Genomic DNA, 15743 nt, shown 5'->3' on the forward strand with positions numbered 1-15743 from the left:
GGTCAATCGTGGCAGCACGCAATCGTCGTTGTCGGATCGAGGCCGCCCATTCGATCGACTCGCTGCTCTCGCCGTGGCGTCGTTTCCTCTTGAGATTCGATGCGGCGGGAGAGGTGATAAGGAGCAAGAAGGGTCGTCGTTGTCAATTGTTCTCTTGTCGGAGAAAAAGAAACAAGGGGGACGGGAATGCCGTCGTCGTTTGCCGTCGTCGTAAGCGTCCGGGATGGTGGCGGCTACGGGTTCGCGCTTGGTCAAACTAGGCGCTCCCGCTCGGTCGTTTGTCGCACGGCAGAGTCGGGCTCTTTCCTCCAAAGCTTTCACCGGGGTTGAAAAGAAGGATGAGGCGAGCAGCAAGTAGCTGAAAGAATAACGACTGATGAGGCCAGGTCGAGCATACAGTGCGCGTAGCCGGCCGGAGAATTCAGCGGATGGAGATGGAGAGAAGGTGGACGGGGTGGTGGTTGACCCAGACAAGGGCGAAAATAATAACGTGAAGCTGCCATGATGACGTTCCTGGCGTGACCGGGATGGCGCGCAGCAGCGACGTCATTGTGGCCGGCCAGCCATGCTTGCGCGGGTGACTAAGCAGTCGATCCAGCCTGGGGAGCCTGGGAAGGAAGCAGCCAAGCCAAGCCGCCCGTTGTTGCTTGGCAGCTTATCATGAGCTCATACTGTACTAAGGTAATTACTGTACAGTACAGTACGGTGCTGGTGCTCCCATGGTACCTAATTCACATGCTATCACGGATTATTAGGTAGACTATTAGATTATTAGGCAGGTACTTGCTGCACCGTACGAATCACTTGACAATGCCCCGTCAACTGTAAACCCACGTGCATCATGCGAGCCAAGACGGGACACACACGTGGGTGCACAAAATGCACTGTACTGTAACTACAAAAACCTTTGTTATTACTCCAATGGCCATTCGATATGCAAACTGGTGCGCTTAAAATGGCCACGGCATGCCTGAGACAGACGCCCTCTTCTGCTATTGGGGTGCCTCGATGTCTCTGAACAGCTTGAGCAGCTGTCTCTGCCATGGCTCCCAATGATGTACATGCAGTATTACATGCTGCCGGCAACAGCACAGTGCAGTGTTTTTATCCATCTCGACTGCATCGATCGATGCCGCCAAACACCAAACAAGGCAGCCCGAGAGTCTGACAATCACAACAATAAACCTCTGGTGTCTTGGTGACGACAACGCACTGCAATTCAGCAGCACCCTCCTCTCCGCCTCACACCTCGACAAGTCCGGCCAAGCCGTCCGTGCCCTCTCATTGTTGCATCCGCCCTCTCGCACTCCCCGACATGACACTCCGCCCATCCCATCAGCCCTGTCCATCATGCGCCGAGTCTCTACCGTACGCATCCATGCAAGAAACCCGCCCAGCGCCGGATGCCCCGATTGTTCGTCACCCCTTCATCACCCCGCGCCGCTCCCGATTCACCACGGCATCTCCGACAACCCCCGTCCTCCCTCATCTAGCGGCGGCACACCCGAGTCAATGATTCAGGTCCGTAACAATGCGTCTCGCTGCCACAGTCATCGCGCTCGCGCTCACACACGCACACGCACAACCTTTCGGCTATCGTGATTCCTTCAAGCTACGGGTAACGGCAATTGGCACATACAGTACTGTACTTCGCATTTACAGGGCCGTAGCCTCGGAACCCGCAAACCCCGGCATGAACAAAGCAAGCAAGCCGTCTCCCAACCACTCCAAACATAGCGTCCAGCCGGCCGGGCCGTACTGATTGACACTCAACCTATCAACGACGTAAACGAAAGGGGTATTAAAAAAGCAGCCTGGGCCTCGTCGTAAACAACGCTCCTGCATCGCACATGAGGAAGTGCCCAGCTCGGCGTCAAGTCAGCCGCGCCTACATCCGCCTTGCCCCAATCCTTCACACCGACTGCTGCGTATTCGGGTTCGTGATCGAGTTTAGGAGCCTGCAGCCTCGATTAGCCCGCCTATCGCCACTCCGCCACCCAAATCACTCACTGCAGGTTGCGATCCCTCATCTCACGATCGAGGGCATCAATCTGCTTCGCCGTCAACCGCGCCTTACTGAGCTGTAACAGGTCCATCTGGTTAGCCTCATACATCCATCTGGCTGCCAAAGGGGGGAAGCAAGGGAACCGTCAAGGTACGGCCGCGTCAAGCAAGGGGCTCTCGCACCGAAGCCAATGCCGCTGAAGAGTGATCTTCGTCGTCCTTGTCATCCTCACCTTCCGGCGCGCCACCCTTCGCTGCGGCTGCGGCGTCGTCACCTCCCTCCGCATCCGCAAACCTGCTGTTGGCTAGGCCCTTGGGCTTAGCTGCCGCCGCCTTGGCCTGTCGACGCCGCAAATGAAAACGTTAGTCCGTGTCCGTAACCGCCGGTCAGTGGAGCTGCTGTCTTCTCTCACCGTTGCTTCCGCCAACTCGGCGTCCTTGACCTTGAGCTGAGCCTCCAGCTCCTCCATCTTCATCTCGCCCTGCTCCAGCCTCTTCGTGGCTTCTTCGAACTTGGCCTCCAGGCTCTTGGCCTTGCTATTCGCCTCCTCGACCAGGGCCGTCATGCTATCATTGAGATCTTTGTAATCGGCGTGAGCCGTCTTGTACTTGGCCTCGGCTTCGGCCTGATGTTCCTCTAAGTCTTGCAGAGCCAGTCCCAAGTCTCGCTTCATGCCGGCCAGGCTCTCCTGCGCAGCCGTCAGCTCCGCCTTCCCTGCATCCACCTCGGCCTGCTTGGCCTGGAGGCTCGCCAGGGCAGACGAGTCGGCCTCCTCTTGGGCCCTCTTGAGCGATGCGAGCTCTGCCCTGAGTGAATCAACCTCCGACGAGTCCGCCTTGACATTCTTCGCGGCATCCAGATCAGCTAGGGCAGTCATACGCTCCATTTTTTCTTGGACAAGCTGCTGGCTCAACTCCTCCACCTCGGACTCGGCATTGGCGAGGGCCTCCTGGGCCCGCTGCAGAACCGCCTCGAGCTCAGCGCTCGCCGCGGCATGCTGGAAGAGCTTCTCCTCGAGACTAGAGTTGCTGCTCTTGTGCTCGGCAATTGCGTCCTCGAGAGACTTGGCGTGGGCAGCCGTCAGCTCTTCTAGGTCCTTGGTGGTCTGGGCGCGTTCATGCTTGACGTTCTCAATAGCCTCCGTGTTCAGCGTGATGAGCTTTTCGATTTCCCCGACGTGCTTCTCCTCCAACTCCTGCCTGACAGCCTCGATAGTAAAGGAGTTGTCGGACTGTGCTTGCGCGAGCTCAGACCTGGCGGTTTCGAGTTCCGCCTTGATATTGGCCAGTTCGGTGGCGTGTGCGCTGTCACCGGCGTCCTTGGCAGATGTTAGCTCTGCCTGTTGAGCGGCCACCGACTTTTCCTTGTCGTCGGCGTGCTCCTGTTTCAGGGTCTCGAGGATCGAGGCGTGAGAAGTCTTGAGCGCATCTAGTTCCTTGGCGAAGGCAGCGTCGCTTTCCTGTCTGAGAGCCACGAGCTCCTCGGCGTGTCGAGACTTGAGCTCCTCCATCTGGCTTTGCTGGACATCCCTGTCCGCCGAGGCACCAGTCTTTGCCGACTCGAGCGCCTCGGCATGGCTTGCCTGCAGGGCATCCAGGCTCTGCTGATGCCTCTTTTCCGCGGCCTCGAGGGCCTCGATCGCCGCAGCAAGCTCTGCTTTTGCGGCGGCTAGGGCCGTTGCGTGGCTCTCGGCAGCCTCCTCGGACGACGTCCTGAGCTCGTTGTGCTGCGCCTCGAGTTCCTCAAACTTGCGCTTGAAGAAGGCATCGCCGCGGAGACTATCGATTTCGTTCTCGTAGTCCTGTGACAGGTTCTTCATGCGCTCGTCGTGCATCGTCTTGAGCTTGGAGATCTCGCCATCCTTGTCCGCGAGCGCACTCTGCGCCTCATCTGCCTTCGCTTGCAGTGATGCCAAATCCTCCTTGGCAGCGACAAGCACCGATTCCTTGCCGACCAACTCCCCCTGGATCTGGGCCAATTGGCCGTTGACAGACTCAATCTCCGCACTGGCCGTCTCGGCGGTCTTCCCAGATACTTCGAGCCTAGCCTTAAGCTCGGCGATTTCGCTCTCAAGCGAGACAATCTGAGCATTGTGAGCTTGATGCTCAGACTTTGTCTTCTCATCGCTGGCGGATTCCAGGGCCGCCTGCGAGACGGTCAACTCGTCAATTTTCTGCTGCAGTTCCGCCAGGGCCGACTCGTGCGTCGACTTGAGCTCTTGTAGGGCGGCCTCGTGGGACGAGGCCTCAGCCAGGCCCTTCCCGAGCTCCTCCTTGTGCTTTGCCTCGAGCTCACCAAGGGCAGCCTGGTGCTGGCCGGCAAGAGAGACTTGGAGCTCCTCAATCTTAGAGGCATGGTCGCCCAAGATTTTCTGTAGATTGCTCTCGCTCGCCTTGAGTTTCTCGGAGTGCTCAGCCTCGATCGTCTCTAGAGATTTCTTGATGGCCTCGAGCTCTGACTCGGTAGCGTCTTTGGAGGCCACCGCCTCGGCCAGATCCATCTTGAGCTTGCCCAGCTCTGTTTCAGCTGCCTGGATCTTGTCGTTGGCCTCGGAAAGCTTGGTCTCGAGGTCAGTGACCGCGGATTCATGCACGTGTTTCAGGTTGGTAACGATGTCTTCGTTCTCCGGCGAGGTCTTTTCCTCGGCATCCGGAGTCGAGGCGACCGCATTGGCTACCTGCTCCTGGAGAGTCGTAATCGCCTCCTCGGACGACTTGATCTGGGCCCTGAGAGACTCAATCTCGGCGTTTCCTTCGGCGAGCTTCGACTTGAGCTCTTCGATTTCCTGTGCGCCGGGGGACGATTCAGGCTTGGCAGCTGACCGAGGGGCCGTCCGAGATGCTGCGGATGGAACGCCAGCCGTGGAAAGCCTCTTGCGAACTTCGGTGGTTCCAGTGCCGGCAGCCGAACGAGCCGTTGCGGCAGTCTTAGTAGCCGAGGTGGTCGTCCTGGGGGTCGCGGTGGATGTCCGTGGGCTAGCACTAGCAGTGCTAGAGGCAGTGGGTCTGCGGGCAGTCGCGGCGGTGCCCGTCGCGCTAGCCGTCTTTTTGTCGGCAGACTTGCCGGGGCTCGACATGGCGGTGCTCGTCCTCCTTGCGGCGCTTGAGCTCAAGCTCGGCTTCTTCTCATCTTCGCTGGCGCTCACGCTGGGGCGGCTGCGGTGGGTCGAGGCCGAGGTCGATGCCGCGGTGGGTCGGCGGGTCGTGGCCGTCGTCGAGGTGGGCGGGCGCGTGGGCGGTTTGCTCAAGCCACCACCAGTGGTGCGCGTGGTGGAAGCAGACGCGCCGGGCCTGGATGCGGTGGCAGAAGGCGCAACAGGGCGACGGGCGGTCGTCGTAGCTCCGGGGCGCTTAGCAGGTGCCGGAGCCTTAGACTCGCCGTTGGCCTTGGGTGACGCCTCGGTGGGGTCGGGAGTCGACTCCTTGGATGTAGAAGCTTCGATGGAGGCGGTGACGACGTTTTCCTTGTCCGACATGATGTTCTTGACAGAGGGATATCACGGATATGTGCTACACGGGTTCAGCGCTAAGCTCTCTCGCACAGCGGAGGGGCCATTGGTCGCCAGAGCTTGGGCATGAACGCGTGCCGCGATTGGCACGGGAGCTGCCCAACGCTGGGCATCCGTGGCCATAAAGTTGACGGCCGTGGTGGAGGGGGGATGGGAGGAGAGAGAGACGGCCTTGGGCAATTGTTACTTACCTGGCGTTGGTATCAATGCAGAAACTCGCTGGAAGGGCACAGCAACAGAGATGGAGTCGCAATGCGAAAGCAGGAAGCTAGAGGGGTATGTGTCGCTGCGACTGAACTCTGAAAGAGCAACAGGAGCGACGAATATGATAGACCGTTGAAAGCTCAACAGGAGACGGGGAGGAAAGTTGGTGAAATGGTAGAAAATTGTTCCAGGGGGGCGAACAGCGGTGGAGGTTGGGATATGAGCAAAGGGGTGAGGGGGTTTGGCCTGGACCTGGTATCAGTTAGAGGAGACCTAACGGAAGCTCAAAAAGAATACTTTTTATACTGGTGGATCAAGCACTTGCTTACATGTACCTTCCCTTGACCAGCTGGTAGAGGTCGATGACTCAGTACGAGACCCGGATTCCTTGAGGCGAGGTACAGTACATTTCCTGCACTGTACTTTGTACTAATACTGGTGCTTCTTCTCTCTCATCTTATACCTCGGACTTCGTACCTCCCTTTCTTTTCTCCCTTCTTCCCCCTTCTCCCTTATCCCGGTCGCCCTCTCCTAATCTCTCACTGGCCCTAGTCACAAGTGCGAGAGATATGTATGCTGCAACGTGGCCAGACATACGAAAGGCTAAGATGAGGTATCCAGCTGCTCTGTGGCCTGCCTCAGGGACGTTCGACGTTCGGGCAGCCGGTGTCCGGAGCCCAATCTCGCACGACGATGGCCTGGACACTTGTGTTGCCGTTTGCCTTACTCTGTAATATCACTCCCTGCGGGTACACGAGCATGGCAAGCAATCGAACCTTTTTACGACACACTCGTCGAATGTGATACTTGTAAGTCTTATGCATCCTTTGGTCGATTTATACTGTATATATTTGGGTGATAAGCATCTGTAACACAGTATATGTCGCGAGACAGACACCTCCTGCACTGTATCATGTCGCGTCGCGTTTCAAGCCGGCTCGTGATAATCCGAGAGGCTAGTCCAATGTGCGGCCAAGTCCCAACCCTACCCTACACTCGTTCGATTTCCACCTGTTTTCTCCAACTCGTCGTCGTCAGCAAGGGCCGTCGATCACCAACAAGCTTCTCGCGTCGTCATGTGTCGCGATCCGGCCCCTCGGCCCCTCGTCGCTCCGAGCTCTCACCTGCATATCTCGGCCTGTCCATGCTGATGTGGCCGCCGCTCGTTCGGCACGCAGAACCTGCTGATCCATGCCCTGATATCCGACCGATTGAGTGCAAGAAGCTGGGGCCAACGGACGCTTCGGACCGAATCGATCAATCCTTCGTCCACTTGAACATTCACCGTGCTCGCCCCAGGAGCTCCAAGCATTTATTAGATGCAGCATCGAATTCTGCGTCTCTTTTCGTCCCGTCCTTCCTCGTCCGGCCTCTTGACGCCTCGAAGCCTGCGTCAAGCTCAGTACCTACGTACGCGTACGGAGCTCTGAACCCTCCTTGATTGATAGAGAGCGTTACCTGAGCCGGCTTTGTGCGGGTGGAGCTCGCACGTGGCAGCCGAGTTTGGGGAAGGGAGAGTCTGGCAAGGAGTACCCGTGCCACGCCCCACTTTATTTGGAATTCGCAAGCTCCCACCTCCTAAAGTTGGTGCTCACCACCAGTATCCCCACACCACCGGAATACCCAGAATTTCGACTCCCCGACCTAGAATCGCTTCAACCACCGCGTACCACGCTCAGAATCGCGTACTTCCACTCGTTCTAACCTTCCTGAACCTCCATTGGCGTGCCTTTTTGCTGCTCCTCAAACCATCGCTTGCGTGCGTTATGCGCCTTTTCTCCGCGTCTTCTACTACCTTCCTTGCTTTAGCAATCTGATCATCTCCCTTTGTTGCACCATTTCCCGTCCTTGGGCCACTGACAATACTCCTCCTGATTGTAACTGTATATTCTTCATAGCCTTACGTTGTTTTTGGATCCGCTCCGCCATTTGGTTCGTCCCAAGTCCCTTTAGTCTGCACGAGCTCAGTCGCCAGAGATAGCGATCCTCGAATAAATCGACTGAGATCGTGAGAAAGTCGGGATCCAGGCTTTTATCGTCTTCAAGGACGAGATCTAATTTGTCCGCTACCTTGTTTATTTGTCGTAGAGTCAATGGTGTCTCGAAAGGTGAGGAGTGTGGTCCTGAATTGGGAGGAGGTGTGGGTGTCGTGGCTTGACGAGCTTCCAAACATTGAAGTACTACTTGTGGATTGAATGGGAAGATTCCTGTCTTGCGAAATGCGGAGCGTATAGTACTCTCCTTGAAAGCATGCAATCGTACTTGTTGAATGCAGGAGAGAAACTCAAGCTTGGTTATGTTGACGAGGCCATCTCGAACCATGACATCTAAAGCCTTGGCGTGATAGTGCTTTAGGGGCTGGAAAACGACAACGTCCAAAGGCTGAAGTGCATGCGTGAGATTAGGCGGCATGCCGAAGGGAATAATATTGTGGTTGTCGCAGTATTCAATGAACTGCCTGGTATGGTGAGAGCCATGACCATCAAGAATTAGAAGTCGCTTCGAGCTTCTTGAGCTTTTTTCCGAGTGCTTGTCAAAATGCTGGAGCCACTCCAGACTAATCACGTCGTTTGAGTAACCAGTAGGCGTGGGTCGAATAACTGTGTCAGGATCTAGCTCAGGTATTTGATACCATGAAGCCATGTGCATCTGGCCAGCGAGTATCAAAAAAGCCGGAACAACCTCCCCATTCGCCGAGATAGCTTCGATCGCAGTAGCGGATTCCTATTCTCAGGAATGCCAAAATAATGAGCTCTCCTCCGTTTTGTCACAATCAGCTGGTCTTTTCCAACCCCGATGCGAAAACCAGTCTCGTCCATATTCCAGATATCCTCAGGAGGTATACCATTGTCTTGGATAACCTGCCGAAGATGCTGGAAATACTGGTTAACTCGTGTAAGATTCTCGGAGACTTGGCGCTCTGCTTGAAGCCTTTTTTGGCGCTTTTTGAAGTAGCCGTGACGCTTTAAGAAGCGAGAAGTCCAGTTTGGCCCCACGGTAGGAGCGTCGCGCTGGCTAGACCGCTCGCGCAAGATACAGTTTGCCGCGTCAGTAACGAACTCGACGCGTACCGCAAGGTTTATATTATCCAAACGATCGATATAGCGACATAGGGCCTTCTCTTCTGGTTCGGAAAGCCTCGTATTTCTAGCTCGCTGGCCAGTTTTAGGAGGTCGGCCTTGAAGACGGTATCGCAATCGATCACGTGTTACACCGAATTCTCGCGCTACGGTTGCGACTTTAGCACCGGAAAATTTTCAATATATCGAAGAGCGTTTTGTACACGTGCTTCCATTTCGGCTATCGACGAGATCGTGAATTGGTTAAGATATAGGGATGCTGAAGTCGGGGAGTCGAAATTCTGGGTATTCCGGTGGTGTGGGGATACTGGTGGTGAGCACCAACTTTAGGAGGTGGGAGCTTGCGAATTCCAAATAAAGTGGGGCGTGGCACGGGTACTCCGTATTCCAACGCCTTACAAGTATTTGGACTGGACAAGGTATTAGTCAAGATTCAGGGTCAGGGTCCTTTGTGGAAAATGCTCATGTAAATTGCTTGTCCTGGCACAATGTTTGCTGCGCGTACGGTCAACGTGCGGCCCAGTACGGGCATTCAACGCCGTAGACGAAGCACTCATCCTGTTCATCGTCTTGTCGTAAGAAAGACCAAGACGAAACAGCTCTGTACCGGTTTTGGTTCGGCCTCGGCTTCCGAAGCTTTGTCTCGAAGCTATCCACCCACAAAGCTGCTGACTAACGCCGTCAACTGTCCGGACGTCACCACTTGACCCCACGCGGAAACGTTACCCGACTTCTCACAGAGATGGGCCCCATCCAAGCAACTTCACACATTTCAAGACAATCACCTCCCCCTTTACTTTACATCCGTGCTTTTGATTGGTTGCCGTCGTTGCTTCCGCCACTGCTACAGCCCGCCTGCCCAGAGATGGCGTCCGCTGCGCCGTTGGGAGCTGCCCCGCTACCCCGTCTCCCCGCCCTCGACACCATCGACCTCGCCTCCCCGCCGTCCTTTTCCAAGCCCTTGAAGCGTATCAACGAGGGCCACGACGTTGCCCGCTTCCTCAGGAGCCTTGCCTACCGCGACATTGGCATCTTTGTCCTCCAGCTCAACCGCTCCCTCTGCCCGCGCCACCAGCCCGGCTCCGCCCTGCCCCGCCTCTTCCCCCTCACCCCCGGGTCGCCGTCGTCGACGCCGTCGGTCCAAGCCCTGCAGCTGCTCCTGTCCGACATTGAGAGCTTGCTCGCCCGGGCCCCGCTGGACCCCGGTCCCAGGAGGTTTGGGAATACGAGCTTCAGGACGTGGTATGCCCTCGTTGAGGAGAAGCTGCATGACTTGCTCAGCGTCGGCTTGCTGGGTCAAACACTCGGGGCCGGCGGCGGTACCGCCAGGGAAGAGGTGGCGAGCTATCTGCTTGGCGCCTTTGGGAGCCCCCAGCGGCTAGACTACGGAACGGGCCACGAGTTGAGCTTCCTGGCCTTTGTTGGCTGCCTGTGGAAGCTAGGCTTCTTCAAGGACGGAAAGCCGGGTGGAGAAATTGAGCGAGAGATTGTTCTCAACGTCATCGAGCCGTAAGCGCATCAGCACATTTCTCTACAGAACTCGAAAAAGACAGCTAACAGGTCATGCCAGATATCTGCGAGTCGTTCGAAAGCTCATCCTGACATACACCCTCGAGCCCGCCGGCTCCCATGGCGTCTGGGGCCTCGACGACCACTCCTTCATATCATACATATTTGGATCGGCGCAGTTCACCCGGCCCATATCCGAAACCGACCTCATGCCCCTCGAGGGGTCTGTCCGGGGCGCCCCCAAGCCCAGCGACGTGACCAATGCGGCCGTCGTCGAGGACCAGCGAGCCACAAACATGTACTTCTCCGCCATCGGCTTCATCAACGACGTCAAGAAAGGCCCATTTTGGGAACACAGCCCGATTCTGTTCGACATCTCTGGAATCCGCGACGGGTGGGGCAAGATCAACAAGGGCATGATCAAGATGTTTAATGCGGAGGTATTGTCCAAGTTCCCTGTCGTCCAGCACTTTCCCTTTGGCTCGCTCTTCTCCTGGGATGAAGATCCAGACGCGCCAGTCCCCACACAGAGCGTACACATGGTCAACCAACCCATGGCCGCCAGTGCAACGCGCCCGCCCATTCCTCCGCCGTCCGCCACGGGTACCGCCACGCCGTGGGTGCAGGCCACGAGGATGCCCCCGCCATCCACCGGTCCTGGCATTCCCTACTCTCGGGCTCCCCCTGGTCCCAGCACCGGCTCCTTGGCTTCGAGACCGCAGCGCGGAGACGCCTCAGGGTCGGGATCCGCAGCGGCGCAGATTACGGTGACAAAGGCGCCATGGGCCAAGAGTGGTTGAGCAGTGAATGACTGCCGGCCGTGCAAACAGGACGCATCGTGCTTAGATCGAATAAACGGAGAAATATCGAACCTCGGGCCCCACGGCCGACCGCCAACCCAGCAAAGCTCGGCATGCATGCATGGGCATGTCAGCTTGTCCAAGAATCGCTTGCTCTTCTGGGCCAGATAACTTCACAGCAATGACGCACGTTGTTGGGCCTGCATTTATTACGCAAAGCGGAGCACGCCCCCGATGAAAAGCAAAAGGCATGTCTTTAACCTATCACGATCATCAAGGCAGCGGGAAAAAAGCAAGACGAAGACGCAACGACGGCGAGGTGCGGGGGTATAAAGCTCAGAGCGCATCGCACCGCCCCCCTCTCCAGGGTATCCAGCGAACCAGAGCATAAATGCAGGCAGAACAGAATTAACATGAACCGGCTCCCCTCTCATTGTTTCCTCGAGACCCATACCGTCTCGTCCTGGCTAGTTCATCAACCAAGCCTCGACGTTGACAACGCCAGACTCTGGCATGTCTGCTGCTATGAGGCAGAACGGACCCCCTACGCAGTTGGTGCAGGAGCGGCGGAGGGGACGGCGGCAGCAGCGGAGGCCAGGGCCTCGTCCTTCTTGTTCTCGGCGGCAGTTGGCTCGGTAGCGGGCGCGGCGGCCGTGGTTGGTGTAGCGTCTGTCTTGGCGGGCTGGGCTGGCGCTGTCGAGGCGTTAGTCCTATGCCCCACGTGTTTCGCTGTCTGTCGACGACGCATAAGCAATGATGGCTACGTACCTGGAGCGGCCTCCTCTGGCTGCGCTGCCGGCTTAGCCTCTGTCTTGGCCTCTGCCTTGGCGGGTTCCGTGGCAGGAGTAGGATCAGCTAGAATATTGGATTAGACACGGGTTTGGGGCGGCAGCCCGGCGATATCGCGCTGGGGAAGCACGCACCGGCAGGGGCAGGTTCTTGAGGCTTGGTCGGGGATGGAGCGGTGGCAGGCGTTGTGCTGGAAGCAGCAGTAGCTGCGGCAGCCTCCGCGGGCTTGGGGTCTTCAGCGGGCTTCTGGGTGGCTTGAGCCTCGGCTGGCTTGTCTTGGGTGGACTTCTTTTCCGTCCGTTTCTTGAAAGCGGCCTTGAGCTTGGCCTTCAGGTTATCAAGGGCACCGAGAGCTGCGAGCGGGGAGTCAGCAACAAGGACGCGGCAGAAGAAAGGAAACAAGACGAGGGAAGGACTCACGAATGCCAGGCATAGTGAATAGCGGAAGCTGGGCGGCGTCCAGCAACAATGTATGTTCTGCAGATGGCAGTCAGCTCCAGTTGGTGAGCCGGCGCTGGATAAGCGGCTAGAATGAATGGAGGCGTGGACGTTGGGCGATGTAGACGGCTGAGAGCTGCAAGGCAACGGCGGCAAAACCAGGCAAACGCACCTCTACCAAACAGGAATGTACGAGGAGGAGACTTCAGGCGTCGACGAGCGAAGAAGGCAACCGGATTTGCAGGGAGCGGTCAAGAGGCGATGAGGCACCAGGGTAGAGGGCTGGCTGGCTGGCAGGCGATAGGAGGAGAAGAAAAGAAGAGGAAGAGGAGAGGTTGAGAGGATGGACGAGAAGGATGGACGGCAAGGGGAGGAGGAAGGGGAAAAGAAACGAGCCAATTGCTTGCTCACGGGGCAAGTACTCGGTACCTGCAAGGCCAACGACGAGGCGACGGGGAGGGGGAAGCTCGCGTGGGGTGCGTGACAGCGAGTGGTATCCGTAATATTACAGTAGAGGCAACAGGCACCTGCCGGTCAGCTGTCTCAGGTTGGTAGGGGAAGAGGGGTTTGTGGTTGTGCAGGTAGGATACGGCAAGGCCTCGGTGCAGTACCTAGGTAGGTAGGTAGTTATTACGAATGTGCAGCATTATGCCCACGACAAACTACAAAGCAGGCTCGATATTAATATCGCAGGGTGCCTTTATTATATGTGTTGGTGATTGCATCAGACTGCCAATGCCTGCCTGCCTGCCTGCGCCACACCTGCAGCAGCAGCAGCAGCAGCGGCAGCAGCCTGTGGTGTGCAAGGTACTGTACAACCGTGCTGGAGTGGCTGTCGAAAGTACCGTATACGGGCACCACTATCATCGGGAAAAGGATGCATGTGCGGGGCGGGCCAGAGTCCTCGTGAACTGCTTCATCATCCCCGGTTGGGCCAAGCAGGTGGTTGTGCTAAATTAAGGCCAGTCATCATCCCGTCGCGTGGCCAAGTCTCCAACGCGGAGAGACAAGGTCTGCAGGCCGGAAAAGGGCGGGTCGCATGTCTGTTGGCAGCCCGGGGTCAGGAAAAGGTGTAGCCGCCGGTAACCGCCTCGGACTGTACTGTACCACTTGTGTACGGCAGAGGAGAAAAAGGAGGACAAATGCATCATCCTCAGCCGCGTTGCGACCTTGGTCCAGATATTGCAAAGACGCCACAATGAATAACACATGCACAGTCCTGTATTTGATCATCGAGAGCATGGGAGTAATTGAGGGCAAAAAAATCACCGAGGGCCAAACCGTGGATTGAACACGGGACCTCTTGCAGCTGAGCGGAGCGAACCAATCCCAAAGCAAGAATCATACCACTAGACCATTTGGCCGATATCCGACGATAAGAATAGCAGACAATAGCCTATTATGAAGGCTGTTGTGTGGCTTGCCTCCCACTTCCACCTTTCATCCAAGGCGACATCGCTCTCACATCCTGTCCTGCAGCCACTCCAGCGCAGTCTGCTGTCCGCCGTCGTTCAGCTCGATGCTGCCCGTCTCGGGCCCCACCTCGACCACCTGCACCCGCCGCTGCACTTGGTCGTCCTCGACAACCTCCTCGTCCCATTTGCAGCGCTCCTTCATCTCGATGACGCTGACGCTGCGCCTCATCAGCTCCGCAAGCTCCTCCGCCTGCGCTGCTAGCGAGTGACCCGCCGCCTTGGCCTTCCTCCTCGCCTGCCCGTTCTTGGGAGCCTTTGATGACCTCGGCGGTTGCCGCGACGCATCGTGCAAGAGGAGTGTTTGCGGGATTTTGAGCGTCGATTTCCGAGGCGGGAAGATGAGGTGTGATTTCCGCGGTGCCTTGGGGGGTGCGGATGGAGCATCTTGGTCGCCCGTCAAGGCGTCAATCATGGCTGCGTCTTCCGTCGACATGGAAAATGACCGAGGTTGCAGCATTCCCGGACTGTGGAAAAAGAGACTCGGGCTCGCAAAGGGGTCGAATAGGTTCGACGGCTTATCGAAGAGACCGGCCATCGCGCCCTGCAGCTTGCGGAGATGAGATGCTTCGTCTAGTTCTGGGGCGGGCATCATGCTTGGGGCTCTCTTGTTGATGCGATGGTCGGGGAGAAACATGGTCCAGTTGTAAATGCCATTGTAGGCCACGAGACCTCGAACGCCAAACCGGGCGTGGGCATGGGCCTCGGTCAGGGACAACGAGGTGGCCAGACTGGCGCCGAGGTGAGAGCCGTAGACGTAAATGTCGCGTCTCGAGTTGCCGGGCGGCGCCAGGTTGTCGACCAGCCAGGCAAAGGCGAAGGCCGTGTCATGGACAGGCATCGGCCAGCACAAAGGAGCCGGGTCCCGCGAGGCGGCAGCCTGCCATCGGTAGTTGATGCTGGCAACCGGCAAGTCCTCGAGGAATTTGGGGACCCTGGAAACCGACCCGTCGGCGGACGGGAAAGCGGGCAGATGGACCAGGAGCGCGCTCTTGGGCGAGTCCTGGGGGCTGTTGAAGAGACTGCCCAAGGCGTCAGCGATGTCGGCCGTGGCACCGCCAGCGAGAGGGCAGACAAGGAGTGAACCGACTCTATTGATACGTAGCTGGCCGAACCACATGGGACCAGGATCCTTTCCGGGCTGCGAGTGCTAAAGGGTCTTGGCGGGTTCAACGACGGCACGGCGCGAACCACAGGCAGGCATGCTGGCATGGACCCTTTTACAGACGCCATTTGCCGCATGTCCGGGTAGAAGTGAGGCTAGCCAAAGGGCCTGGCGGCGGCGATTAGCACCAGATTGTACGTCAAGACCAGCCAAATCGTCCATACCACGGATCATTGGACCCCTTGCCCGTTGCGAAGGGTTTGCCGAGGTGACGCCACCGCGATACCCAAGATTCGCTCGTCGCGCGAGATGGCGAGTGGATGCTGCTGCCATGTACTTTACCTAACTGACGGAGTACCTACGGATATCCGTAATACAGTAGGTACGGTAGGTAGAATTTGAGGCTCCACCTCGCCGGTGCGGTGGATGCATGCACCGGGAGTGGAGCCTGCAGCGGCTCTGGCGGAGCTTGCAGGGCTCGAGCGGGTCCTTGGGGCGCTGCCGTGGGCCTGTACGTACTCGGTAGAGGCGTAGAGGCACCTTGCATCCACTGGACTGCAGCAGGTTAGATCACGGGCGCATACTAACGGATTAGGAAATGCTCGGAACTCAGGCACTCGCAGAGCTTCAGCCTACCAACCTACTTGGCCATCTTCAAACACCGATTCCCGTTCCCTGTCTATGCGCTTGTCGCCGTCTAATAGCCCTAGCGTCTAAACGCTCCCCCCCTTCTCTTCCTGCCGTCTCCTGTCGTCATCCCCAAGCCGCCTGCTGCCACCGCCGCAGGCCCCGTCCATGGCTCCATGCACACTCGCCATCCGATACTATCGCGA

The 15743-nt window shown here is 57.5% G+C and overlaps 4 protein-coding genes and 1 non-coding gene across 5 annotated transcripts; 1 reads left to right on the plus strand and 4 right to left on the minus strand.

The window, feature by feature from the left end:
• Nucleotides 1-1912: 1912 nt before the first annotated feature.
• Nucleotides 1913-5480, minus strand: HRG_10269 (putative restin; the record flags this gene model as incomplete). Its single annotated transcript, XM_044868740.1, has 4 exons — nucleotides 1913-1958; nucleotides 2011-2081; nucleotides 2188-2343; nucleotides 2418-5480. The coding sequence occupies 4 exons, from the start codon at nucleotides 5478-5480 to the stop codon at nucleotides 1913-1915; spliced, it is 3336 nt and encodes a 1111-aa protein (XP_044716095.1).
• Nucleotides 5481-9662: 4182 nt separating this feature from the next.
• On the plus strand, nucleotides 9663-11106 carry HRG_10270 (phosphotyrosyl phosphate activator (PTPA) protein; the record flags this gene model as incomplete). Its single annotated transcript, XM_044868741.1, has 3 exons — nucleotides 9663-10306; nucleotides 10368-10909; nucleotides 11060-11106. 3 exons carry the CDS (start codon nucleotides 9663-9665, stop codon nucleotides 11104-11106), a joined length of 1233 nt encoding a protein of 410 aa, XP_044716096.1.
• A 544-nt stretch (nucleotides 11107-11650) lies between these two features.
• Nucleotides 11651-12328, minus strand: HRG_10271 (uncharacterized protein; the record flags this gene model as incomplete). The annotated part of the gene is made up of 4 exons (XM_044868742.1): nucleotides 11651-11793; nucleotides 11875-11961; nucleotides 12030-12248; nucleotides 12316-12328. 4 exons carry the CDS (start codon nucleotides 12326-12328, stop codon nucleotides 11651-11653), a joined length of 462 nt encoding a protein of 153 aa, XP_044716097.1.
• A 1277-nt stretch (nucleotides 12329-13605) lies between these two features.
• On the minus strand, nucleotides 13606-13697 carry HRG_12135. Its single transcript has one exon. It is a non-coding gene; the product is annotated as a tRNA-Pro (tRNA).
• Nucleotides 13698-13794: 97 nt separating this feature from the next.
• On the minus strand, nucleotides 13795-15047 carry HRG_10272 (uncharacterized protein; the record flags this gene model as incomplete). Its single annotated transcript, XM_044868743.1, has 2 exons — nucleotides 13795-14827; nucleotides 14896-15047. 2 exons carry the CDS (start codon nucleotides 15045-15047, stop codon nucleotides 13795-13797), a joined length of 1185 nt encoding a protein of 394 aa, XP_044716098.1.
• Nucleotides 15048-15743: the final 696 nt, after the last annotated feature.

This window comes from Hirsutella rhossiliensis (genome assembly GCF_020360975.1).
Source record: "Hirsutella rhossiliensis strain HR02 chromosome Unknown scaffold00015, whole genome shotgun sequence".
In the NCBI taxonomy this organism is placed as follows: domain Eukaryota; kingdom Fungi; phylum Ascomycota; class Sordariomycetes; order Hypocreales; family Ophiocordycipitaceae; genus Hirsutella; species Hirsutella rhossiliensis.